Source organism: Vitis vinifera, chromosome 4, assembly GCF_030704535.1.
Source record: "Vitis vinifera cultivar Pinot Noir 40024 chromosome 4, ASM3070453v1".
Lineage (NCBI taxonomy): Eukaryota > Viridiplantae > Streptophyta > Magnoliopsida > Vitales > Vitaceae > Vitis > Vitis vinifera.
Genome location: NC_081808.1, coordinates 25,017,712 through 25,044,413, shown reverse-complemented (window position 1 = coordinate 25,044,413; position 26,702 = coordinate 25,017,712). Strand labels below are relative to the sequence as shown.

General features: G+C 30.5%; 2 protein-coding genes and 1 long non-coding RNA gene across 3 annotated transcripts; 1 reads left to right on the top strand and 2 right to left on the bottom strand.

Moving 5' to 3' along the window:
* Positions 1-49: 49 nt before the first annotated feature.
* LOC100260231 (uncharacterized) lies at positions 50-4,473 on the bottom strand. The gene is made up of 3 exons (XM_002262691.4): positions 4,076-4,473; positions 500-638; positions 50-421 (listed from the first exon to the last, which is right to left on the bottom strand). Exons 1-3 carry the CDS (start codon positions 4,403-4,405, stop codon positions 237-239), a joined length of 654 nt encoding a protein of 217 aa, XP_002262727.1. The 5' UTR covers positions 4,406-4,473; the 3' UTR covers positions 50-236.
* Positions 3,271-4,559, top strand: LOC132253661 (uncharacterized). Its single transcript, XR_009465570.1, has 2 exons — positions 3,271-3,544; positions 4,052-4,559. It is a non-coding gene; the product is annotated as an uncharacterized LOC132253661 (long non-coding RNA).
* A 9,998-nt stretch (positions 4,560-14,557) lies between these two features.
* Positions 14,558-15,836, bottom strand: LOC100255146 (uncharacterized). The gene has a single exon (XM_002262802.5). It carries the CDS (start codon positions 15,679-15,681, stop codon positions 14,683-14,685), a length of 999 nt encoding a protein of 332 aa, XP_002262838.1. The 5' UTR covers positions 15,682-15,836; the 3' UTR covers positions 14,558-14,682.
* Between the last annotated feature and the right edge of the window lie 10,866 nt (positions 15,837-26,702).

Below are 26,702 nucleotides of genomic sequence, written 5' to 3'. Positions count from 1 at the left end.
ACTCTTCCCAAATAAATGTACATAAAAGATGGAAAAGAACACGTGGAAATCAACAAAATGCATTGTCTGTATTCCCATATACCACTTGGCTCTGATATGTGAAATATTGATACATTACATGAAATATCTAGCTTTAAAATTTCACGATTTGCAAGTAAAAAGCAACCAAAATAACCAAACATCCATGGCAGTTACCTTTGGCCAATAACAAGCTCTATATACAATATTACAAAGGCCTATGAGAGTGTGATGAAGTGTTGCAATGAGCTAATTAAGCTTGGAGGCCAATGCTTTGTTTCTCTTACATAGGCAATGTCTGTATAGTGAGGATCAAGTAGAGTAGCAATTGTGAACTGGTTTTCAGCAAGGAGCGGAGCATGCTTGTCTGCATATAAAGCTGCTGCTAGAGCTGCATGCACTTCTGCAGAGAACCCCAAACAAGAATGTTACAATGGCAAAGTATGTAAACCAAGAGACATGGAAACATCTTCAAGACTACCTGGATATCCCTTTAGAGATATGGAAACATCTTCCATCTCTGCTATAGCTTCTTGTCTGTCACCAACCTCATATAAGGCCAATGCCCTCCCTACTCTTGCATAGTCTGAGAAAGCAAAGTCTTTATAGTTGTTAACTACCTGAAATTAAGAACATATCATGCCAACCAGATGATCTACGATTAGCCAACACAATGGCAAATGGTTTCCCTGATTATATCATTAATCAGATGAGTTGTACATGAAAAATACACATACGACAAAAATAAACAACGAAAGAAAAACACATAAATGTCTCACTATGAAGCCACCTGAGTCAAGTACTGGCTTATAGTTTGTAAGAAACAGGGCTTATCTTTTTTTATGATGCCGTCAAAGTTGTAAACACTAATTGTGATGATGGTAGAAGGGGGAAAGCAGCCCCCGGTTCAGGGTCATATAGTTGCTTCTGCAGGTGAAATAATCAAGCATATTCATGACATAAACTTTACAATACTGTTTTGATTCCTGCTTTGAACTAAGTACATCAGGAACTCCCATCTTGGAGGAGCCATTTTTAACGATCTTATGATTGGTGATACATATCCTAAACTTCTCGAAACCGTTTTTTTTTTTTTTTTTTTTGACATTTTATTAACAAAATGAAAATTTTGATTGAAAGGTTTTTTCTCATTTAAAAAAGCAAGTAAAAGGTGACCTCTCAGACCAGAGGTAGAGGACAATGATTTTTTTAATTTTTTTTTGTGGGTATTTTTTAGCACAAAAATATGAGATGGTAGAATGATACTCAGGTCAATCTAAAATTTGAAAGAGGCATGTTCTTTCGATGCCTTGCTTAATATTACAAGGAAAAGAAAAAATAAAAAAGATGATCCTCTATTAGCTGATGTCATAAAATTTTCAAACTAGCAGAAGGCCATACATATTGAGTTAGATTGTGTGATAGACAAGCAAATAAAGTGTATACACACACAGACACACACACACATTATAAACAAGATTTGAACTGCATTGCAACTATAATAGATTCACAAAAATGAGGATTCTACACAAAATTTCCTTCAGGTCTAAAAATGTTCAAACTATAATACATCATATTCACTCAGCAATTTGCTATTCATGCAAAAGGATACCAGTTTGAACTGGGTCCTTTCACTCTATATGTGATTGTGTAAGAACCAAATTTATTTTGTTTCATTTACTAAATCTCTGTTAATATTCTGCAAACCTGGACATGCCCTTTGTGAAATTCACATTATGCAAAGAAGATCAAGAGAGAAGCTTCATCTGTATGAGGAAATTTTATGCTCACTCATTGGGAAACCTAAATCACAAGATGCATTTCCATGTGGATAACCTTCACTCACAAGGCTACATAATTATAGTGATGAAAAGCAGATGATGACAACCAAGATGGAATGTTCATATTAAACACACATTTATCCAACCATGATGGCATGATCAGTTCTTAGTGCAGCATCAAACAGTTCTGGGAGTAAATAATTGGAAAAGGCAGCATTACTTCAGTATAAGGACAGCAATGCCGATATTGAGACACAAAATAGGAGGAAAATCTGCCATGGTGTTTCAACATTTCAGTGAATCTCAATAACTTAACCAATAGGAATTGAAATCATCTGTCCTCTAACTGGGTACAAGCTAGATAATTGATATCACCAGGAACATATTCAGACACAAAATGGAGAAACACTTGCAATAGAGAAGAACAAACATATGCTCTGAAGCAGCAAGCAGATTGCCCAAAACATTATTCGGTCCCGACAAAATTTAGTATTTTTTAAAGATGAGGCTTCTTGTGAGCTGCAATAGAGAGAGATGTTCTGTTCAGATTTGACATGACAAGAAATGAAAACAGGGGAGCATCCTTATTACATACCTCGGGTGTAATTTTTTGGGGAAAAAAAATCACTATCTAATCCAAATCCCATTTGCGTTTTTAAAGTATTCCTTTGCCAGAATTCTTAGGAATGTCCCACAATCTGAAAAAAGTTCCATTCAGGAATTCTATGGAAATAATGGGAACAAAAATCTCATTATGAAGATGATTGTGTAACCAAGTGTCACTCAAAGAGGATGAATTTCTTTCTTTTCTATGATAAAAGGTGGAGTTCTGGAAGAAATACAAGTTTTTTCACTCTATAGTGTCAAAGTATGAAGAGAATTGGTATAAAATAATTACAGTTGCTTAATTGCCTTTCAAACCAATAATTTCCTTGTGTGAAAACCCAGGAAATGGTTGGTACCAGTCAATTAAATCAGCTAGTAGGTAAGTATCACAAATTGCAGTTGAGTGTCAAACTTGGCCAGTGTTTCTCTGACTAAGAACTTGACCATGATAACTGAAAATCATGGCAAAAACAAATTGCAATTGAGTGTCAAACTTACCCAAGTTGGTCAAAAATGAAATAGCAGATGTCCAAAGTCTTTAATAATGCTGTCAAAGACTCCAAATTATGCAAGAAGAAAACAAATTGGCATTGCTTTGTTTATTAAAAATAAAAAATAATATGATTTCTAGAACATAATTTTAAATGGGAGTAAAATAATGCCAATCTTGTGTATATCAATTTACTTCATTATCACATGCAAGAGTGCTGATTTTTTTCAATCACTTAAGAAATTAAAACATTTATGGGTAGGTGAGATGAAGCAATCTTGAAAAAATAACCACAAATAACAGCCAACGAAAGTGCTCATGGTTTAAAATTCAACAAGTAATTATCTGCATCCACATCCACATTTGGGCAGAAAACTCTAATGGGCTGCCTAAAGGACAAAATTTTGGACTTGGAAGATGATACTCTTATCGCATTACCACATACTAACATGGCAGGTTAGCATTTTCCTGAGACCAAACTGGCATGGAAGATGCTTCTGTGACACTCAGACCCAAGAGCAGGTAGATCCAGAGGCATCACAGAATGGTAACAACTAACAAAGTATGGTCATGATCTTATTGATTCTTGGCCTAGGTGAGGTGGGGTTGGGACAATTGGAGTGGATTTCTAGTGTTCTCATTTCTTGAGGTAACATCTCTTCAAGTAGTAATTTTATTTTTCCTTTATTCTGATTTGTCTAATTTATCTAGCTACATTTTGTTTCCTTTGAAGATTCATTCATACATTGGGCTTTCCAGCTCCATATGTGAAATGATTCTGGTGCCCTGCCTCGGTTCAAGGTGTCACAGCTATATCACTCCCTACATCACTCAATTTTATCTTCTTTTTTTAATTATCTAGCTACCTAGCCATGTAAACAAGCCATGTCCCTGCGTGATATTGTTATGTCAGCAGAGAAATTATAGTGTATAACATCATAATGAAAGAAATAATTCCATCCAAATGAAAATAAAACAGTGAGAATAGTAAAGCAATTATAGTAAAGTAGCAGCCAGGCCCGCCCAAACACAGAAATGAATTTACCAGTGAAGTGTAACACTTCACTATATTCGAATAAGGCCTGAAACCCAAGTAAGATAAGAAGATTCTGTGTTGTTGGTGCGAAACTACATCGAATTTGTTATTATTTTCCAGAGGTTTCTCGGGAGCCAAACGGACCTGAGTGAAGTACTGAAGAGCCCGTTCGAAGTCGCCCTGAGCTTGCAACTCTCTACCTTTCTCCAACAAACTGACGGCCTCGGAGACTCTCTGAGAGACGTCAGCGCTTGCGTCTCTTTCATTTGGAGAGACGGGGTCGAAGGTGGGAAGAGCAGAGGAGGAAGTGGGAGGGGGAAGAAGAACAACAAGAAGACTGGATGTGGAAATCAACAAACCCCGTCTGTTTGGAGAACTGGGGTTTAATTTTTGACGGATTGGGATTGGGGTTTTGCAGTTTGGGGGTGTGGGCAGGAGGAAACAGGATATGGGTGGAACCTTACAGGCACCCATTTTTCTTTGTTATTTTGGGTTTTTTTTCTTGAGTTTTGTCAGTTGGCTGCGACAGATTTTGTCCATTCAAAAGAAAAATCATTAGCTGTACTTATCCTACTTTATCACACTTCTTTCAATAATTTGATATGAACACCCAATTTTTCTTTGGATCTATCTAAATGATAAATCTTTTTAGGATAAAAATGTATCTTAATGAAACAATCAAGCCACCCTTCCCTACTTAGTACTTGGTGTTCACTGGTTGGCCACAATAATCTAATATTTGCATGATATTCAAACTTCAAGCAATTTCTTGCTTATGTAAAATATCAATTTCCCACTTCTATCAAAATCTTGAGATCTTATTCGAATACACATCTAATGAATTTCAAACATTCCTTCAACATGAGGGAATAATTTCACTAAAATCTTGTCTAGACATTCCTCAACAAATAGGAGTAGTCGAATAAAAAACTAACATCTCTTAGATGTTACTCAAACTTTGCTTCTTGATGCATCAATACCTTCTCAATTTTAGGTAGAAGCATTGTCTATAACCATGCATTTAATTAATCATTTTCTATTATTTAATTTTCATAATGAGTCTCTGTACTTTTGTTTGCATAACCAATATCCTGATTGCACTCTATCACTTATATGCTCATCTTTTGTCATCAAATAGGAATAAATCGATTATATAGTCTACTAGATATGATTTTCTTGGGTATGCATCTAATTGCAAAGGTTTCCGTTGTTATGATCCCATTACTCATCATCTAGCATTTCTCAAAATGTCATTTTTGTTGAAAAATATTTTTTTTTTCCAAAATTCTAATGTTCTCACTTCTCAATCTTCATATTCTTATCTTCATAACTTTGACCATGATACTTCTAATGTCATAAGGTTTAAACTTGGGGTAGTGCATAGGAGAGAGGCATAATTAGGAGTCAAGAAACAAAAGTTCCTCATTAAGAAACTTTTCCTTGCCTTGATCCAAGTCATGAATAACATGAGGCAACCAATCCGACAATTGCACCTCCTCTACAAAGATCCACTTGACAAATTATACCTCATAATCACTTGTCTCTCATAACTACCTTAACCACCATCGATGTTCCAAATTCCTATTCATAAGCTAAAATAAATTCACATTGGTAAAACAATTATGAATGAAAATTGGAGGCCCGGACAAAAAATCGTACTTGAGACATTGTTCCTTGCTTGAATGGGTTGAGCAAATAGACTTAATTAAACAAAAACCATTTGGATCTTTGGATTGTGATAAAGCTTGTCTAGTTGCTATTAGAAATTTACAAGAATATGAGATCAATTATTTTAAGACATTTGCTCCAATGGCTAAAATGACAACTATTCAAACTTTGTTAATCATTACACGTTCACAAGGATGCATGGCCCCTTTTTCAAATGGATGTAAAAACACTTTTCTACATGAGATTCTTCAAGAAAATGTCTACATGAGTCTTTCTCTTAGAGTAAGATTTGATTCCAAAATTCATGTATGTTGTCTTTAACATTTTCTTTATGGGCTTAAACAAGCTCCTTGTGCATGATTTGATAAATTTCACCAATTGTTGCATAAGTTGGATTTTATTTAGAGTTCTAATTATCATGTCATGTTTCTTCATCGTTCTGTTGTTGGTATCACCATTCTTCTTGTTTACGTCAATGATATTATCATCATCGGGACCGACATATGTGGTGTTCAACAACTACAAGCCTCTCTACATTCTACTTTCCATGATAAGATAATTTGAGATTTGAGCCCTTAGATGGATCGGTTGAGAAAATAGCCTAGATCAAAGGAAAACATGTAATCATCTAATTGAAGCATCTATTGACACCATAAAAAATAAATAAATAAATAAATAAATAATTTACAATTAAGAAAGATGAATAGGTTGGATATATCTCCTTGAATTCATTTTAGAAGAATTGGTGATATGAAGACCACAATAGTAACAGATGGTGTAATAATCAATTTCTCTTGTAAGTTGATAACACAATTGTAATCATTAAGCATAAGAATCTTTTGGTTCTTCAAAAAATCCCCATTAGAGTTACATATGATGCAACACATTCTAGAGGACCTTAGGTGACCAAGTTTGTTCATATCAAAGTATAACTGTATTTGAGTCATTGAGTTTCTAGTTTGTTATCTCATAAGACTTAATTGATATGATGGTTCTATGATACAATCTATAATAGAAAGCAAAGTGTTTCTCCAATATGTGTTTTTGTTTAGAAATAATAAAAGTAGGGTAGATTAAGTGTTTTAGTATATAATAGGTAAACGACCACTCTCTTTTGAGAAAACAAAGGTTATGCTTAATTAAGAAAAACACCCAAAAGAGGAAGGGGAAGGGGAAAGGGAAGGGGAAGGGGAAGGGGTGAATTGGGTTTTTAAAATCTTTTCAATCACAACAAATTCAAACACAATATAAGCAAAATAAAGAGATAGAGTTAGAGAATTCAAACTCGGGTTTATAGTGGTTCGACACTTCCTTACCTACGTCTACTTTTCTCAATCTCCTAACCGAGTGAGGGTTTCACTAATCTTGAAGCTTCAACCAAGCTTTCAATCTTCTAACACTTGGATTCTGGCTCCAATGAGTTCTTACACAATCTCTTCAAGATTCAAACCTCTTGAAGGCTTTCACACTCAGTTTTTTACAAGAAATAATCCCTCAACCTAGTTTAAGGATAGCTCAAATACAAGACAAAACTAGGATGACACACAAGAGTGCACTAAAGGATATGCAAGTGGTGATTTAATGCATTATGAAAGAAATGAGAGTTTTTTTTATCAAGAACAAGTAGGTAGACTATTGAATGCAAGTGTTCTCTTATCAATAAATGAAGTGGAGCTCTCAATTTATAGGTTTTTAAGCTCGGGAGTCAAAAACAGCAAAAGGTAACCTCGTTCGGTCGAGTTAGGGGTCGACCGGTTCACTAGACGTTGGAGCATTTAATGTTTGACAGGTTACTATTGCCTCGACCAGTCCTCGACCGAACCTCGACCGGGAAGAGAAGGCCACTGAGAGAGAGAGAAATTTTTTGGCATCCCTCGATCGAATGACCACAACCGGTCGATCAGTTGCTCACCCCGGTTGAGCCGGTTGGCCATAGCCTCTACCGGTTGAGCCTTTTTGGCCCTGAAAACCTATTTTTTTAATTCCTTTCTTTTCTAACACTTATGCAAGGTCTTTAGGTGAATTATTAAGTCAATTATAAAACATTTTGCCTAAGGTACATTAGTTAAAAACTCGGGTTTTAATGAAATCGAAGTTTTAAATAATAAACCGAGTTTTCTAAGATGCATGAAACGTGTGAAAATCCTAAGTGCACTCATGCATTCATCTTACATTAGTTTCCTATTATCACAAGTCTTCCAAGCGTCTCGATCTTGTATCAATTTGGTCCTTTGATGAATTTTCGAGTTTATGCCTGAGATTCTTAATCATTAAATCAATTAGTCACTTAACCATGGTTTGTTATCATCAAAACCCGATTAGGAGAACCCTTGGGCTAACAATCTCCCCATTTTTTATGATGACAAACCTTGGTTATCTAGGAGAGAGAAAAAAAGTCTCACCCTCAAACCAATCATGGATTAATCAAATAATTTTTAATAGGAAATAATGTAAAGCACGAAAATTTGAATAGGAAACAATGGATCATGAAAATACCATATCATATATATATATGGTAACCTTACGTGTACACGAAAACATATGCTAAACAAGATAGATATGACAATGATGACAATGATATGCATATCATATATATATGGTAACCTCATGTGTACATGAAAACATATGCTAAACAAGATAGATATGACAATGATGACAATGATATGCATGAGGGTCTCCTAGATCCTATATATTTTTCCCCCTTTGGCAACATCAAAAAGAAGCTGAGGGGGAACTCTAGCTAATCTCAAGACTGAGGGGGTGGAGGAGGAAACACAGAGCGGAGGTAAGCCATCATCTCCTCATGCTAACTCGCCTGACGACTCTCAATGCGATCAATACTCAATCTTTCATACCATGCTCTAGGTGCTTGTTTCAAACCATAAAGTGCATTTTTAAGTTTAAAAACATGATTAGGAAAGTTAAAACTTTGAAAACCGGGTGGTTATTCAACATATACCTTTTCATTTATAAAGCCATTTAAGAAAGCACTTTTCACATCCATTTGATATAAAACAAAGTCTTTAAAACATGCAAAGGCAAGTAGCATCCTAATGGCTTCCAATCTAGCTACGGGAGCAAAGGTTTCTTCATAATCTATCATTTCTTCTTAATTAAAACCTTGGGCTACCAATCTTGCTTTATTCCTTATAATTATGTCATTTTCATCCATTTTATTTCTAAAGACCCATCTAGTTCCAATAACACTTTGATTTTGAGGTCTTAGCACTAATTCACATACTTCACTTCTTTCAAATTGGTTTAACTCTTCTTGCATACCAATCATCCAATTTTCGTCAACTAGAGATAAAAGCAAGATTATTGCAAATATTTCTAAGAGATGATCTAGTTCTTACCCCACTAGATGAATTACCTATAATTTGATCTTGTGGGTGGTTGATGACAAACTTCCAATCTTTAGGGAGGTCTTGGCTTGATTTACCTTGCACTTGTTGAGAATGAGGTAGTGCCAAAGGTGATTCTTCTTTCTTAGGATCCTCTACAATTTCTTTTTGTTGTCTTCTATCTTCAATTTGTAATTTTCCCATGGAGGTCTCCAAGCCTAAATCATCATCAAAGCTCTCTCTTTCTTGGAGAGAATTGTTAGATTCATAAAAAATAACATGGATGGACTCCTCAACAACCATGGTTCTTTTGTTAAAAACTCTACAGGCTTTACTTGAAGTTGAGTAACTAAGAAAAATTCCAACATCCGATTTTGCATCAAATTTTCCAAGATTGTCTTTGGTGTTTAATATAAAGCATTTGCACCCAAAGACTTTGAAATAAATAATGTTGGGTTTCTTGTTTTTCCAAAGCTCATAGGGAGTTTTCTTAATAATAGACCTTAATAAAATTCTATTTAAAACATAACAAGAAGTGTTAACCGCTTCGGCCCAAAAGTATTTTGGTAAATTGTTTTCATTTAGCATGGTTCTAGCAATTTCTTGAAGAGTTCTATTTTTCCTTTCAACTACCCCATTTTGTTGAGAAGTTCTAAGAGCTAAAAAATTGTGGTTAATACCATGCTCATTGCAATAGTCTTCAAAATTAATATTTTCAAATTCTCTCCCATGATCACTTCTTATACAAGTAATTGTAAAATCTTTTTCATTTTGAACCTTGTTGCAAAACTTTGAAAACTCATAAAAGGTTTCATTCTTTTGACTTAAAAATAATACCCAAGTGTATATAGAGAAGTCATCCACAATAACAAAAACATAAGATTTTCCTCCTAGGGTTGGTGTCCTAGAAGGACCAAATAAATCCATATGCAACAATTCAAGAGGTCTAGTTGTTGAAATGAAATTTTTGTTTTTAAAAAAGTTTTTGATTTGCTTTCCCATTTGACAAGCTTCACAAACTTTGTCTTTTTGAAAATTTATTTTGGGAAGGCCTCTAACAAGTTCATCTTTGTTGAGTTGGGAAATGAGGTCCAAGTTAGCATGTCCCAACCTCCTATGCCACAACCAACTTTGATCATGCATGCTTGAAAAACATCTATCATGGTCATCATATTTTGAAATATTTATTGTATAAACATTATCACATCTATGATCCATGAAAATGATTTTATCATTTTCAATATCTTTGATGATGCAATGAGATGCTTCAAAAATCACTTTAAAACCTTTGTCACAAAGTTGACTTATGCTCAAAAGATTATGTTTTAAACCATCCACTAATAAAACACTTTCAATAAAAGAGGATGTGTCATTACCAATGTTGCCTTGACCAATGATCCTTCCTTTTGAATTGTCTCCAAAGGTAATGTATCCTCCCTTTCTCTTTGTAAGAAAAGCAAACTTGGATTCATCCCCGGTCGTGTGTCTTGAGCATCCACTATCCAAGAACCACTTATCCTTCTTTGATCCCTACAAAATAAAATTTAAGTTGATTTAGGTACCCATATCTTTTTGGGTCCTTGAGGGTTAATGACCTTGGATTTCTCAACCCAAAATTTTTTAGCTTTAACATTTGAATTCTTTTGAGAACCATTTCTTAAGGGACATGTACTACTAATGTGCCCTCCTCTTCCACAAAAGTTGCAAGTAGTAGAAAGACTTGCACTTGCGGATTCTTTTACAAAATAATTTTTAAAATACTTCTGATTTTTTGAAGTTTTTAATCCTAGCCCTTGTTTGTCAAAGACAAATTTTTGGCTAGCTAAGATCATTTCAAAATATTTTTGTCCACAAGAGAAAATTGAAAGAGAGGAGGTCAACCATTCATTTTTCTTTTTCAAAATCTTATTTTTACTTATCAAAATCTCATTTTCTTTTTCAATATGAGTTTTAAATATTTCAACAATTGAAAATTTTTCTTTTAATTCTTCAAGTTCCTTTTCAAGTTCTTGAATTTTCATTTTAAGATAATTATTTTTCAAACTAAGTTTTTCAAAATCCTCATATAATTCTTCAAAAACATCATGCATATCTTCATCACTAAAGTTAGAGTTTACCTCATCAAGATCATCTATTGCCATGAAACACATGTTTGCCACTTCTTTCTTCTTTTCTTCTTCGGAGGATTCTTCACTTTCACTCCAAGTGGTCATCATTGCTTTCTTCACTCTTCTCTTGGCTTCACTCTTGTAGAGAGGATAATCATATTTAATGTGTCCCGACTTTTTGCACTTGAAGCATATCAAATCTCTTTTCTCTTCCCATTTCTCCTTATCACCATGGGATGAAGATTCTTTTTTAAAAGGATCTCTTCTAGAGGTGAACTTCCTTCCTCTAAACCTTTCACCTCTCACGTATTTGTTGAGCTTTCTTATGATGAGGGCTAAATCATCATCTTCATCACTTGGTTTTTCTTCTTCAACATCTTCTTCTTCCTTGGTTGTAACTTTGAGGGCTATACTCTTCTTCTTTTTGTCTTCACTCTCTTGTAGCTTCTTTGTCAAATTGATCTCATATGTCATTAATGACCCTATAAGCTCTTCCATAGGTAGCTTAGTCAAATATTTTGCTTCTTGAATTGCGGTGACCTTGGTATGCCACTTTGATGGGAGATACCTCAATATCTTCATCACCTTCTCGGATTCCTTGTAGGTTTTTCCCAAAGCTTCAAGACCATTGACAATGTCGGTGAACCTAGTAATCATCTCAACAATAGTCTCATTTTCTTTCATTGAAAATAATTCATAGTTATGAACAAGTAAATTAATTTTTGACTCTTTCACTTGATTAGTTCCTTCATGAGTTATTTCAAGCAACCTCCAAATTTCTTTAGCCGATTTGCATTGACATATTCTATTATATTCATTTCTATCCATAGCATATTGCAAAGTAAAAACGACTTTAGCATTTAATTGAAAGTTTATTCTATCAAGCTCATTCCATTCTTGCTTGGGTTTTGGAACCAAAACTCCATCAACTAGTTTAGTGGGAAAAGTTGGGTCATCTTCAATGACATCCCATACATCTAAATCAGTAGATTGCAAATACCAAGTTATTCTAGTTTTCCAATAGGGACAGTCAGTTCCCGTAAAGAATGAAGTTCTATGTTTTGAAAAATTTTCAGCTTGGGATGAGCTTGATGGAATAGCCATTTCCTCTTAGACGATTAAGTCTTTAAAAGAAAAAAAGAGGTCTAGCTCTGATACCAATTGAGAAAAAAAGGTTATGCTTAATTAAGAAAAACACCCAAAAATGGGGGATGAATTGGGTTTTTTAAATCTTTTTAATCACAACAAATTCAAACACAATATAAGCAAAATAAAGAGATAGAGTTATAGAATTCAAACTTGGGTTTATAGTGGTTCGACACTTCCTTGCCTACGTCCACTCTCCTCAATCTCTTAACCAAGTGAGGGTTTCACTAATCTTGAAGCTTCAACCAAGCTTCCAATTTTCTTACACTTGGATTCCAGCTCTAATGAGCTCTTACACAATCTCTTCAAGATTCAAACCTCTTGAAGGCTTTAACACTCAGATTTTTACAAGAAATAATCCCTCAACCTAGCTTTAGGATAGCTCAAATACAAGACAAAGCTAGGATGACACACAATAGTGCAATAAAGGATATGCAAATGGTGATTTAGTGCACTATGAAAGAAATGAGAGCTTTTTTATCAAGAACAAGTAGGTAGATTATTGAATGCAAGTGTTCTCTTATCAATAAATGAAGTGGAGCTCTCAATTTATAGGTTTCTAAGCTTGGGAGTCAAAAACAGCAAAAGGTAACCCTGTCCAGTCAAGCTAGGGGTCTACCGGTTCATTAGCCGTTGGAGCATTTAATGTTTGACAGGTTATCGTTGCCTCGACCAGTCCTCGACCGAATGTCGACCGATAAGAGAATCACCTTGACTAGGAAGAGAAGGTCACTAGGAGAGAGAGAAAGTTTTTGGCATCCCTTGACCGGTTTTCGACCGGACGAGCATAACCGATTGACCGGTTCCTCACTCGGTTGAGTCGGTTGACCATAACTTCGACCAATTGAGTCTTTTTGGCCCCGAAAACCTATTTTTTTAATTCCTTTATTTTCTAACACTTAGGCAAGGTCTTTAAGTGAATTATTAAGCCAATTATAAAACATTTTGCCTAAGACACATTAGTTAAAAACTCGGGTTTTAATGAAATCGAAGTTTTAAATAATAAACCGAGTTTTTTAAGATGCATGAAACGTGTGAAAATCCTAAGTGCACTCATGCATTCATCTTACATTAGTTTCCTATGATCACAAGTCTTTCAAGCATCTTGATCTTGTATCTATTTGGTCATTTGATGAATTTTCAAGTTTATGCTTGAGATTCTTAACCACTAAACCAATTAGTCACTTAACCATGATTTGTTATTATCAAAACCCGATTAGGAGAACCCTTGGGCTAACATCTTTCTTATTACATCTATAACACTTTTTGTACTATACATCTTTCCTTTTCTATGAAAACGTTTCTATTTTATTCCATTTCTAAGGGTAAGGTGCATATATAACTATCATAATGTTAGGAACTATGTCTACTATGGCCTTACCACATCCTCGTTCACATTCGCAGTCTTGTCCATGGGAAAATGTGACATTTGCTTAGTAATGACACAAAACCAATCATTCAAGATTGATGATTTTTTTAATAGAAGCATGTTAGTTTGTCCAATAACCAGAAGACATCTAATTAACTCTAAATATTTTATAAATCAATATTCTTGATATTACTACTGTAGGAGCATATTGGAGACTTGAACAATAGTATAGATATTTTCCAACATGTCTTACTTAGTAACATTTTCTCTACAAAACTTCAATTAGGAGCTAATTCTAAGATATAATTCTCAAAATCATGTATTTCATTACTAAGGTTGAAGTTGAGGGGATTTTTTTATTAAATATAATATTTTTTAAAAATAATTTTTTAAGCATGAATGTTGAAAAACTATTTCCAAATTTAAGGAGGAAAATAGAAAGTTACTCTTGGAAAAGATCATTATAGTTTAAATATGAAAATTGAATTATTTTTTGAAGGGTTTACTTTAATGTAAAACCCTATTCCTCTCTAGCCGATAAAATTTCCTCTTGCTTGAAAAGAAAAGAAGAAAGAAAAAAACATGGTCATTGTGCCTCTAATTTATTTTATTTCTCTTCCATTGACTTTTAAATCAAAGTTATAAAACTATAATAAAGTTGTTAGGGTATGAAATAATTCTAAAAACTAATATTCATAATAATAAAATAATATTATTATTTTGGGTGATCCCTTTTTTTTATGATCAACTTTCCTTCCAAATGATATTTAATAAATGAAGCATTCATTGCTTGCTGTAATGTCTAGGTTAGCATACATGAAAGCCATGGCCATCTAACTTGACAAATGACAGGAAAACTAACACATATTTTTAAATTTAATTAATTAGTCCAATGCTGCCATCATCATCATGGTTCTTTCATTTTTTGTTGGCTAGTAAGCCACGATGAGGCCATTATCAGTGGCCAAATAATTACGACATGGAAAGCCAATCAAATGAAACAGTTTCTTCTTCCATTATAATACTCGACAAATTAATAAACAGTAGCGTATACAAAGAAAACACCCAAAAATTTCTGGCAAACATAGGGATGATCTCCATAGCAATTCAATTGAATCAAACGTCGAACTGCTCCAGTTGGACATCCTTGGACTTTAGAGGCACGTATTCGCCTAGATAAACCTCGAGATGATCTGATAAAGAAGATTTGTCGATGTTTTCATGGTGGTAGGATTTGCAGACGAAGTAGATCACAGTTTGGATGACGAGGCCAAAGAGAATCAACTTGAACAGAAAGAGGAAGAAGATGATTGCAAGCAGAATTCTATTCGGGGTGCTCAATGGGTACCCCAACACGACCAAGTTCTCAAAAGCCAGCTGAATAATGAAATAACAGATGTTGAGGATGAGGAAAATTGCAACTGCAACTCCCGTCTTGCCCTTAATCAAGGCCTTGCTCTTCACCATGGCTTGGATCCCATAGCTGTCTTCCAACACCGATACAACGCTCGCCAAATGCCAGACTACGCTTATATACACAAACCCCATGACGTATATGATCAAGAGAAGGAGGAGGATCACGAGTCCAAAGACGTTGTTTCCTATCAGGATAGCCCACATGAACAAAACTACCCCGGCGACAACGTTGTAGCAGAAAACAATGACGAAGTTCCATATGAAGGTGACCATGAGTCTCTTCCACACCTTTGGGACTACGCTCAGGACCCTCTTGAAGGTTATTTGCTTGGCGCTGTACACGCAGGCAACCGCATACACAACTGCGGATGTGCAGAGGAGGGAGAAGATGAGGAGGAAGGTGAAATATGCGACCTTCAAAAGCCAAAAGACTATCCACTCGGAGGAAATAACATCGGAGAGCTTCTCATATTTGGGGGTTCCAGCCCGGGTTCGATCCAGCTTGTCCTCATTCCTGAGGATCTTGAAAAAGAGGAAATCAGAGACTTCAATATGAGCGAGGAATATGAAGGTGAGAGGGAGGATGAGAGCTAGAGTGATTTGGCTGAAGATTTTCCTCCATGAGTATATGATCTTGACAGACTCTTTGATGATGCCAAAGAAGCCAAGAAATTGGAGCTCCTCCTGTTCAACATCCATGGTGAATTGGGACTTCAATTTTCCTCCTGTACAAAAGTGTGGATATGAAGATGGAGCTTGAGGATCACGTTTTGGGGACAAGGTTGCACTTTAAAAAGAGGGGTAGACTTTGAATCTTCAAAGTAACCTTGGCTTTGAATTGAATTACCAAATAGTGGTTGGACCTCTATAATTTTGGTGGGGACTAATGTGGAAAGGATGGAGAGGTATTATTTAAGAGACAAGACCATTGGCCATAATTTATTAAATGATATTCTATGGTATATGGCGGCTTAATTTTATAAGCCCAATAATGAAATTGAACCAATCTTGATCATCAAAATGCAATAGTTTAAACCATTCTTCAATGAACTTCTATCAAAAACATTTTTTTATGAGGGATTAATAAATATTTTTATGTAAGCTAAAAATGATATTTTTAATAAAATATTATGTAATAAAAAAAACAATTTAAAAAAAATACCAAAAACATTGAATGAATAATAGGTAGTTACAAACTAAAAAGAAAAAAAAAATGTTAATTTCATAAATTTTTTATGCATTAGGCTTTGAATTTGTCAATAGAAGTGGGTGACTTTGGGTGTAAGGAAAGGGCTTTGGGGGAGGGTGGAAGTAGGGGGGAAGGCAAGGTGAAGCTTCCAAGAGAGTGGGTTTGTCCCATTATTTTACAAGACTTCCTTGGAATTTGCTCAAGTCAACCATTTTTTCCAAGGATGTCCATTAACTTATGTGTCCCACGTTCTAGACTTCTCCGATCAAAAGATATTCTAATGTCTCTATCTTATCATAGTTTTACGTTTTTATATAGTCGTTGTTGACGAAGTAAATGAAAACAAACAATACAAGTATGCATGCATACATACATATATATATACATACATACATATATATACATACATATATATATATATATATATATATATATATATATATATATATATATATATATATATATATATATTCAAGTAGTGTTTATTTTTTGGTTGAATAGAAAAAATCAAAATATTTGACTTTTTCTATTTAGTTAAAAATACCTTGATGGTATTAATCAATATAATTAAAGTGAATTTGTTATCAATAAGTTTAGTTTAATTATGTTAATTGATATCAATTAGTTACTTTTAGTTGAATAGAAAAAATTAAATATTTTGATTTTTTCTACTCAATCAAAAAATAAACACCACCATAATTTCTTTTTTAAAAAGTATTTATACTATTGATTTTTTATATAATGAAATTAAAATTATAAAAGAATCTTAATAAGAATTGTGGTAGAACCAAGATGTATGGTAACACACCTATAAGATTGTACAAGTAAAATTCTCGAATAAGAATGCGGCCTAGTTTGTTTTACCAAATAGCTCTCCAAAATTCTCTTAGGTTTCGTACAAAGTTTTATTTAGTTGTATTTTTTTAAAACTTGTTTTTAAATTAAAAGAAGAAAAAACAGTTTTTTAGTGTTGTATAAAAATAAAAGTGCTTGAGAAGTTGTTTTTAAAAATAAAATAAAAATTAAGAAATTTGTTTGGATAAATTGTTTTTAAAAATATCTTTTTTATTTTTTATTTTGGTTTTATAAAAACATTACAAATTCAATTTATATAATATAAATTAAATTTAATTCAAGTTTTATTAAAAATGAAAATAGTTTTTAATTATAAATAAATTAAAAATAGGAATATTTTTTTTTTGTAAAATATGAATAATAATATTATAATAAAATTATTAATTATATTTTTTTTAATAAAAAAATACTATTTTAGTATATGTTATAAAACATAAGGATATTATTCGTGGATTTTTTTTGTTAAATAAAAATAATAATAATCTTTAAAAATATTTTATTTAAAACAAATTTATTTTCCTAATAATTTTTTTTTGTAAAATATGATATAAATATATATATAAAGAAGAAATTAATCCAGACATTTAAAATAAATTTTGCTCTATGACTACTAATGTTATTAAGTTCCATTACTTTTTAGTATTAATTAAATCGGTTTTTGAGTTTCAAATTATTTTTGAAAATATATTTGCTTAATGAAAAATTTTAGAGAAGTTAAAATAAATTTAGAAAAGTGCGTATAATTTCAAGGAAGACCATATTTCAATATTTTTAGTATCAAAATTAGATTGTGGAAAGAGAAATAAAATGATATCATTTTTAATTTTATTTATAGTTTTTTTCGAATTTTTCTATGTTTTCCTTTTGTTTTTAAAAACTCGTGAAAATAACTTATACTTATTCTTTAAAAATTATTATTTATTTTATTTTATTTTTAAAAGCTATTTTCAAATAACAATAACCAAACGGTGCTATAAATTTTTAAAAATGGTTTTCTATATTTAAAAATAGAAAATTATTTTTAAATCATACAACCAAACAAGCTCTAAGATTCTCTAAGTTAGAACCAAGGCTAAAAAATATAGTCATCTAGAATTAACATCTTGGTGGATTTTTTTTTTTGTTAAATAAAAATAATAATAATCTTAAAAAATATTTTATTTAAACAAATAATTAATAAAGTTTAACCTTTTTAACATGTAAGTAAGTCAAGTTTTTTATTTCTTGTACATATTTAATACTAAATTACAAAATATTATTTTAAAATGTTTTGATTTAATCTACAATTAATTAGATCTGTTTTAATTCAAAATTATTTTTAAATTTTTAAAATTTCATTAAAAGAATTTAAATTATTAATTATGTCTTACTTAATTTATAATTTATTTACCTAAATTCAAAGAATATATATATGTGTGTATAAGAGAAATAATAAAGTCACGATCTATAATATAGCAATTTTGATTATTATTTTGTAATGATTAATTGATCTATTTTTTGAGTTCCAAATTATTTTCAAAAATTGTTGAACCCATTAATAAATACAATACAAAGTGTTACTTGATTTTAAGTTCATTTTTATTGTGAGAAAATTTATAAAAATATAATTATATATATAAAAAAATAATAGAACCATTATGGACCAATTTTTATCCATAAATTTATGGTATTAATGAATTTATTATTTGAGTTTCAAATTATTTTTAAAAATTACTAAAATTATTAATGAATCAAACACATGATGTCTTGTTTAATTTGGAGCTTATTTGTCTAATTAAAAAATTTTAAAATAATGATTATGTGTAGAAGATAAACAATACAATCATTTTAAACCAACTTTTGTCCATATTACTATTTGAGTTTTAAATTATTTAAAAAAATTATTAGACGCTTTTATGAATCCAACACATTAAGTATTGTTGTTTAATTTGGAATTCATTTGCCTAATGAAAAAAAAAATAGATAATAAGGATTCTATGTAAAAGAGAAACAATAAAGTTGTTTCAAACCAATATTTATCCATAAATTTCTAATCTTAATTGTTTCATTATTGAAATTTAAATCATTTTTAAAAATTATTAAACTCATTAATGAATCCAACGCATTAAGTCTTACTTAATTTATAATTTATTTTCCTAATATTTTTTTTTTGTAAAAATATGATATTCATATATATATAAAGAAGAAATTAACCTAGACATTTAAAATAAATTTTGGTTTATGACTTACTAATATTATTAAGTTCTATTACTTTTTAGTATTAATTAAATCGGTTTTTGAGTTTTAAATTATTTTTGAAAATATATTTTCTTAATAAAAAATTTTAGAGAAGTTCAAAGAAATTTAGAAGAGTGTCTATAATTTTAAGGAAGACCACATTTTAAGATTTTTAGTATCAAAATCAGATCGTGGAGAGAGAAATGAAATGATATCATTTTCAATTTTATTTATAGTTTTTTCAAATTTTTCTATGTTTTCCTTTTATTTTAAAAAATTGGTAAAAATAACTTCTACTTATTCTTTAAAAATTGTTTTCTATTTTACTTTATTTTTAAAAACTGTTTTCAAATAACAATAACCAAACAGTGTTAGGAATTTTTAAAAATAGTTTTCTACATTTAAAAATAGAAAATTGTTTTTAAATCATACAATCGAACAAGCTCTAAGATTCTCTAAGTTAGAACTGAGACTCAAAAATATAGTCATCTACAATTGAGACATTACACTTTAGGGTTTGATTTTTTCAAGTTAGAATTAAGATACAAATAGCCTTTCTTTTAACTCTAATTTTCCATCTTTCAAGCTTTCAAGAGAAATCTTGAAAAAGTTTTGGTAAAAAAAGAAACTTATCAATGTAACAGCCTCAACACAGAGCTTATGAGTAACACCTCAAGCCCCAAGGCCACGGGCAACCTTGTTAGTTTTGCCTATCTTGTAGGAGCTATGGGCTTAACACCATGGACTATGGACTACATTCTTGGGACGATAGAAGAAATAAGTCCATCTTGAGAACTTAATAAAAATGGATGACCCACGAAGAAACGCGGCCAAGCACGACGGAGCAAAGTGGGAACTAACCACCCTTAAAAAAAGGGAAATAACGATCTTGGGAAGGAAGGATCATGGATGAAACAGAACGTGGGGAGACTTTTACCCTGGATGCATTCCGAGCTAACTTCAAAGTCGTCAGTTAGACCAGGAAAGGAGGATGGAAGCCACGCTTGAGCAGACTGGGCTGTTAAGGCAGGAGAATGTCCTGTTGTGGACGCAGGTGGAAAATCAGTGTGTTTGTATACAAGCTTTGCACCACATTGCCAACAATCTTGGTCTGGTTTCTCAGCGGGATGTCAGTGATCTAGTAGGGACTAGTCATCGAGTGGATCCCTTTGCAAAGATACCACATCCCCCTATTAACTCTCTTGAAGGACGCGACCAATCTAATGCCAGGATTTCAAGAATAGTGGCCTCTAAAGGGGCAGATGAGGTAGTAAGTGCTTCGCATCCTAGATGACAGCCTTAATATAATTTTGATTAATTGACTAAATGACTTAATATAATTTAATAACTTAATCATAATTTAATTTAAAATTAACTTAAGTCAATAAGTATTAAATTAATTTTTTATCTTAAGGCTTTGTTTAGTTTTCAAAAAGTTTAAAGGAAAATGCGAAGAAAAGAAAATTCAAAATTAATAAATTATTTTCATATAATAATTTAAACTCATTTCATTTATTTAACTTTTTAATATAAAGACTAAATAATTTTAAAATATATAATTTTTTTTACTAATTTTGATTATATTTGTCTTTTTCCATATTTGTAATAGAAAAACCAAATATTGGAATTTTTTTTCTTCTTTTCTTAATATTTTTTACGAACCAAACATAACATAATGGAAACAATCACTTTCTCTCCTTTCTCTTGTCAAACATTAATCTTGTTTAAATAAACATTAAGGTTTTTATTTTTAATAACAAAAAGTATTTAGTAATAACATTTATATAAAAAAAATATAAATTTATCTTATATATTTAAAAATACTTCAAAATTTTAAAATTTGAGATCATAAAACCTTAGTTTTTTCAAACCATTAACCTTTCTACGTGATTCCCTAATAGCTATTATATTTTATATAGAAATATCGAGTTTGTTTGATAGTGTAATTTAAAAAGAAAAAGTTTACTATTCTTAAAAATAGAAAATTATTATTAAAAATACATAGCACTATTTTGCACTTGTTTTATGTTTCTAATTTTTAAAAATAAAAGGAAATAGAGAACATTTTTTATGTAAGAAGTAGAAATTATTTTCATCAATTTTTTAAAACAAAAAAAAATGTAAAAAAGTTTTTAAAAAAGATCATAAAAAGTAAATAAAATTGAATATGAAATATTTCTTCTTCTCTCTTCATGACCCAAGATACCGAAAATCTTTAAATGTAATTTTTCTTTATTCATGACTTTTCATTAAACAAATAAATTTCAAATTAAATTATACTTATATATTAGTTTTTTAAAATAATTTAAAACTCAAAAAGGGATTTAATTAGTAGTGTCATTATGGAAAGAGATGTTATTTCTAGCCCATTTGCATTTTCCTTGTGTTAGATGTATACATGCCAAACATGGGATGAGAAAGAGGAAGTAATGTGGATTAAAATTAATTTCAAATGATTGTTTTCTCCAAATAGTGGGGTGCATCATGATTGAATTTGAATTTTGTAGGAACAATATCCAAAGTCATTAGTCGTAATTTTGTTATACCCGATGAACGCCCTCTATGCATCCATTGAAGATCTTCAAAATGAAGTGTTTCTCACTTACTTTATTCCTTGTACTTTTAATCAAGTACATTGTCAAAGTGGGTGACATTTTTATAATCAATAGCAAATAAAACCGCACTATCGCCATCCTTAGGGATGGCAATGGGGCGGGTCATTTCGGGTACCCGCCCCGCCCCGCCCCTAATGGGGTGGGATATTATTTTTCTAAACGGGTATGGGACGGGTTTGGGATTTTTTTTGAAACCCGGGGCGGGTTCGGGGCGGGTTCGGGTATTGCCCCACCCCGCCCCGCCCCGCCCCGCCCCGATTATATATAAAATTAAAATTAAAATTAAATTTAATTTAAAATTTAAAATTAATTTAATTTAAATTTTATTTTATTATTTTTAATATATAGATAATAATAAATTATTTTTAATAAAATAAGTTATAAAAAATATAATTATTTAATTATTTATAAAATATATTTATTTTAATATAATTAAAAAAATTTAAAAGTAATTTTTAAAAAAAATTAAAATTAAAATTAAATAAAAAGCTAAACGGGGCGGGTATGGGAATGTAGCATACCCGCCCGCCCCGCCCCGCCCCGCCCCGCCCCGTTTAATTTTTTAAATGGGACGGGGATGGGAATTGATTTAAATAAACGGGGCGGGGTTGGGAGGGGGGCGCCCCGCCCCGAACCCGCCCCGTTGCCATCCCTAGCCATCCTTCTGAACAACTTGGCTTCACACAATGCAATCATCCCAATTGCTCACTTGAGTTTTATAGTGAGAATTAGGAATAAGGAAATAATTTTTAGAGCTCCTTATAAAATAATAAGGAATGTTGTTAGAAATATCATTATAAATATTATAAGTCATTAAGGAAAAAAGTTATGAAATGAAGATGGTTATATAAAGACTATACAAGGTGGATCGAGATGTGAAAAATAACAAGATGTATCTGATGATAATATTTTGGTTTTATCCTCTATAATGTTTTCTATTGTATAGCGAAATAATTTTCTTTCATCCGTGAACATAGATATAATTGGTTGAAGCACGTTAAAACTTCACCTATCGTTTGTGTTGATTATTTTATCTCTTGTGTTCTTGATTACCGATGTTTGTATCAAAGCTTTCGTCCATGCAATAAAATTTTTAAATTATTTGTTTTCATATTTTTCATGATAATTTGGTAGGGGATTTGAGATTCCACGATACTCTTTTATATTCGATTATAATTTAATGGAAGTGTTATACTCAATAGTCTATTCTTTATTTTGGGTAAAAAAAAAAAGATTTCTCTAGAAGCAATCAAGAAGATACAAAAATGAAAATCAATTTGAAGAAAAACCAACCTTAAATTGGTAAAAAATATTTAGATAAAGATTTTCAAAAATGATAGGGAGTTCATAGTAATGGTCCATGTGTCAATGTGTCACTTGAGAAAGCCTAAGAATATTAAATTATTTTTAAATAATACTAAGGTCTATTACATCTAGTAATGGTCCTTGACATTAACTTAGTTTATTGAAAGGTTGAAAAATATAAACTAAAATAAAAATATACGTTTCCAAGATTCTCTTTCCATGTTCACATTCACCACCACCACCACTACGTCTCCTTTTCGGCTATAATAATATTTTTTCTACGTAGTAAGAATCTTCATGGATATTATTCATACCTTGTAGATAATAATAATTAAATTGAAAAGCAAAATTAATAATATTTTTGAAGCAATAAGAATCTTCATGCAATATTATACGTACACTTTAGATAATAATAATTAAATTGAAAAGCAAAGGTCAAGTAATGGTAGGGTTGATGAGGAGTACATTTGAGCCCATGCCCAATTGGAATAAAATTCCCTTTGGTTTTAGTTTTTAAAATTTGGTGATGGTAAAAAAGTTGGATTTATTATTCATTGCAAAAGTAATTTGGAGATTTGTTGGTATCCTGCTTAAATGCATTTTCTACTTTATATTTTTAAAATAAAAATAAAAATAATAAATTTTATATAAAATAGGAGAAATATCTTATATTAAAAATGTAATACCTCATATCGGATAAAAGATAAAATTTTTAGGTATGCTATGAGTTTTTATAAAATAATAATAATAATTTTAAAAATTAAGTTCCTGTTTAATAACTGTTTTTGAAAATAATTTTTTAAAATTATTCTCTATTATTTTGTAGAACAAAAGTCTCATTGAGAACCTAAAATGTTTTAACATATTTTTAATATTTTTAATTATATTTTAAAAATAATTTGTATATCCAATGCTTTAAATGTTTGTATAATTATTTTCTAAAATAGCTCTAAAAAAACAAGTGAAAACAATAAAAAAATAACTAAAAGATGTTTTCTAAAACACATCATATTTTCTATTATTAAAAAAAAATATAAAACAGTCCTGATTGTCAAATATGTTTTTTTTTCCTTTTTTTTTTAGATAACAAAAAACGGTTCCGAAATTAATTTCTAAACAAACCCTAAGTTATTAAAAAAAAAATTAGTACTTCAAATTTTAAAAAAAAAAAATTAATGGTAATTTTAAAATAAAGTATTCTAGTTTTATATAGAAAAATAAAAATTAAAAAATGTATTCAATTGGACACTTAATTATGTAATCTCATCATTTTATCTATTTCCATTAAAATTGAATAAAAACTGTTTAATAATAAAATAAAAATTATTAAAGATACAATTAAATTAAAAAAAATTTTAAAACTAAATATATAAAAAAATATTAATTTTTGTCAACTCATAATCACCATTTTACGATTTTTTTTAAATATATAAAAATAAGAAAACCTTTTTGTGAAAGAAATTATCAAAAGTACTATATTTTAAATATATAAAAATAAGACAACCTTTTTTGTGAAAGAAATTAACAAAATTATTATCGGTAGAAAAAAGTTATGCTATAAGATAAGCAATGAAGAAATAAATTAGGATTTCAAAATCATCATAAACAAAATTAAGATAATGAATTTATGAAAAAATAAAAGATTGAAAATTAAGTTGTAAATTTTTTGTAGAAAAATAAAATTTTAACAATGAGTTCTTGATAATAAAAAAAAAGGTATGAAGATATGAAGAAGTAAGATAAGAATACTAAAGTGAGAAGATTAAAATTTTATATGATTTAAAATGCATGTAACAATATTTTTATTTGAAGTGTTTTTATACTTTTTGTTGACAAATTAGAGGTTAGTGGCGTCCATCAATTCACCTTGTGTGTAAATATTTGAGTGAATGCAATATAAAATTAGGGTATACATATTTCTTAACAATAATTACTTTTATGAGAATTGGTAGTATTTGAAGTTCTATAAGTGATATCAAAGTCAAGGTCACGGATTCAAATTCCTGGGTATTACTGAGGGGAGATTATTGGTAAATGAGTGGTTTAATTTATGACGGGAATCGATATTTAGCTTTATATTTTTTGTTTTAATTATATTTTTAATATTTTTTTTTAAAAAAACTTATTATCTTTTAAAAACATTTTAAAAGAGAGTTATGTATAAAAAGGATAGATATATAAATCTATTTTAAATTTTTAATTTTAGTTTTATTTTTAATATTTTTATTTTTATTTTACTGTTGATAATAATTAAAAAAACACTAAATTGGTATGTAGTAGAATTACTATTAATCATTTGAGAAAGGATATTTAAATAAATAACAAAACAAATTAGACACGTGTCAGTACGACGTGAATCCAAACGGTTGACATTTTTAAATGTTTGTCAAAGTTCCCCGTGACGAGCGGCTTCGTTTACACCACCTTAATTATCACGCCCTTGTCAATTTTCTCTATATCTGGTGCGGAGCACCTCACATTTGTACCTAACCTTCCACCAACTGATCTTCGCCACATAATATAGAAAAAAAAAATTCTGACGTGGCTATGAAATATCGGTGGAATATTGGTGGACCTTTGGTCTCAACCACAGACGATAAAATCTCATGACACGCAGACCAGATCACGCCTTTCTCGAACTTTCCAAACTCGGCCCAACGTCCGGCTTTGAAACTCTTTGCTAACACACGCCTCTATGCGCAATATACGCCCCTCCGCCTCCGCGTTTTCTACTCCTATGTGGTCACGCTTCCCTTCCCTTCTTCTTACCGGTTTCCTTTTTACTTTTTTATTTTTTTCTTCAAAATTATTTCTCTTGTCATCAACTTTTCCATAATTAATAAAGTGAAAATATTTGCATGTCAGTTATAAAAATTATTGTGCCTCGGAGTCATTAAATAAATTAAATATATTTAATAAAATAATTTAATGATTATAATTTAAATTAAAAAATAATTTTAATTAATAAATAAAAATAATTAACTTATTATTATATTCATATCTTTATTTTATCTTTTTATCATCATTTGTCGTAATTACCTTTATAATATTTTTTTTTTATTATTCGATGACTTTCATTATTACTTGATCTTCTTTATCGATGATAAATATATTAATTTGATGATTTATAATAAATTTTAAATTAATTTTATCAAATAACCTTACCACTTAAAGTAAGAATTTAATAATAAGATTTTAAATTAATAATTTAAATATAATTTATTTTAAAATTAACTTAAGTTATTAAATAATAAGTATTAAGTTTGTTATTAAATAATAAGTATTACACCTCTACTTTTATTTTCTTTATATTTCTAAAATATTACTAAATTTAGAATATAAAATGAACATCAATAAATTAATGTTACCCATTAAAATCAATATTGAATTATTTTAATTTAAGAAAATAAAGATAAATTATTTTCATGATATGCACTTAATCTTACTTTTAAAAAATAATTGTGATCATTTTATCACTCTCTTGATCATGAAAGTAATTTAAAAAACACACAAAATTTATTTATTTTTAATCTAATAAT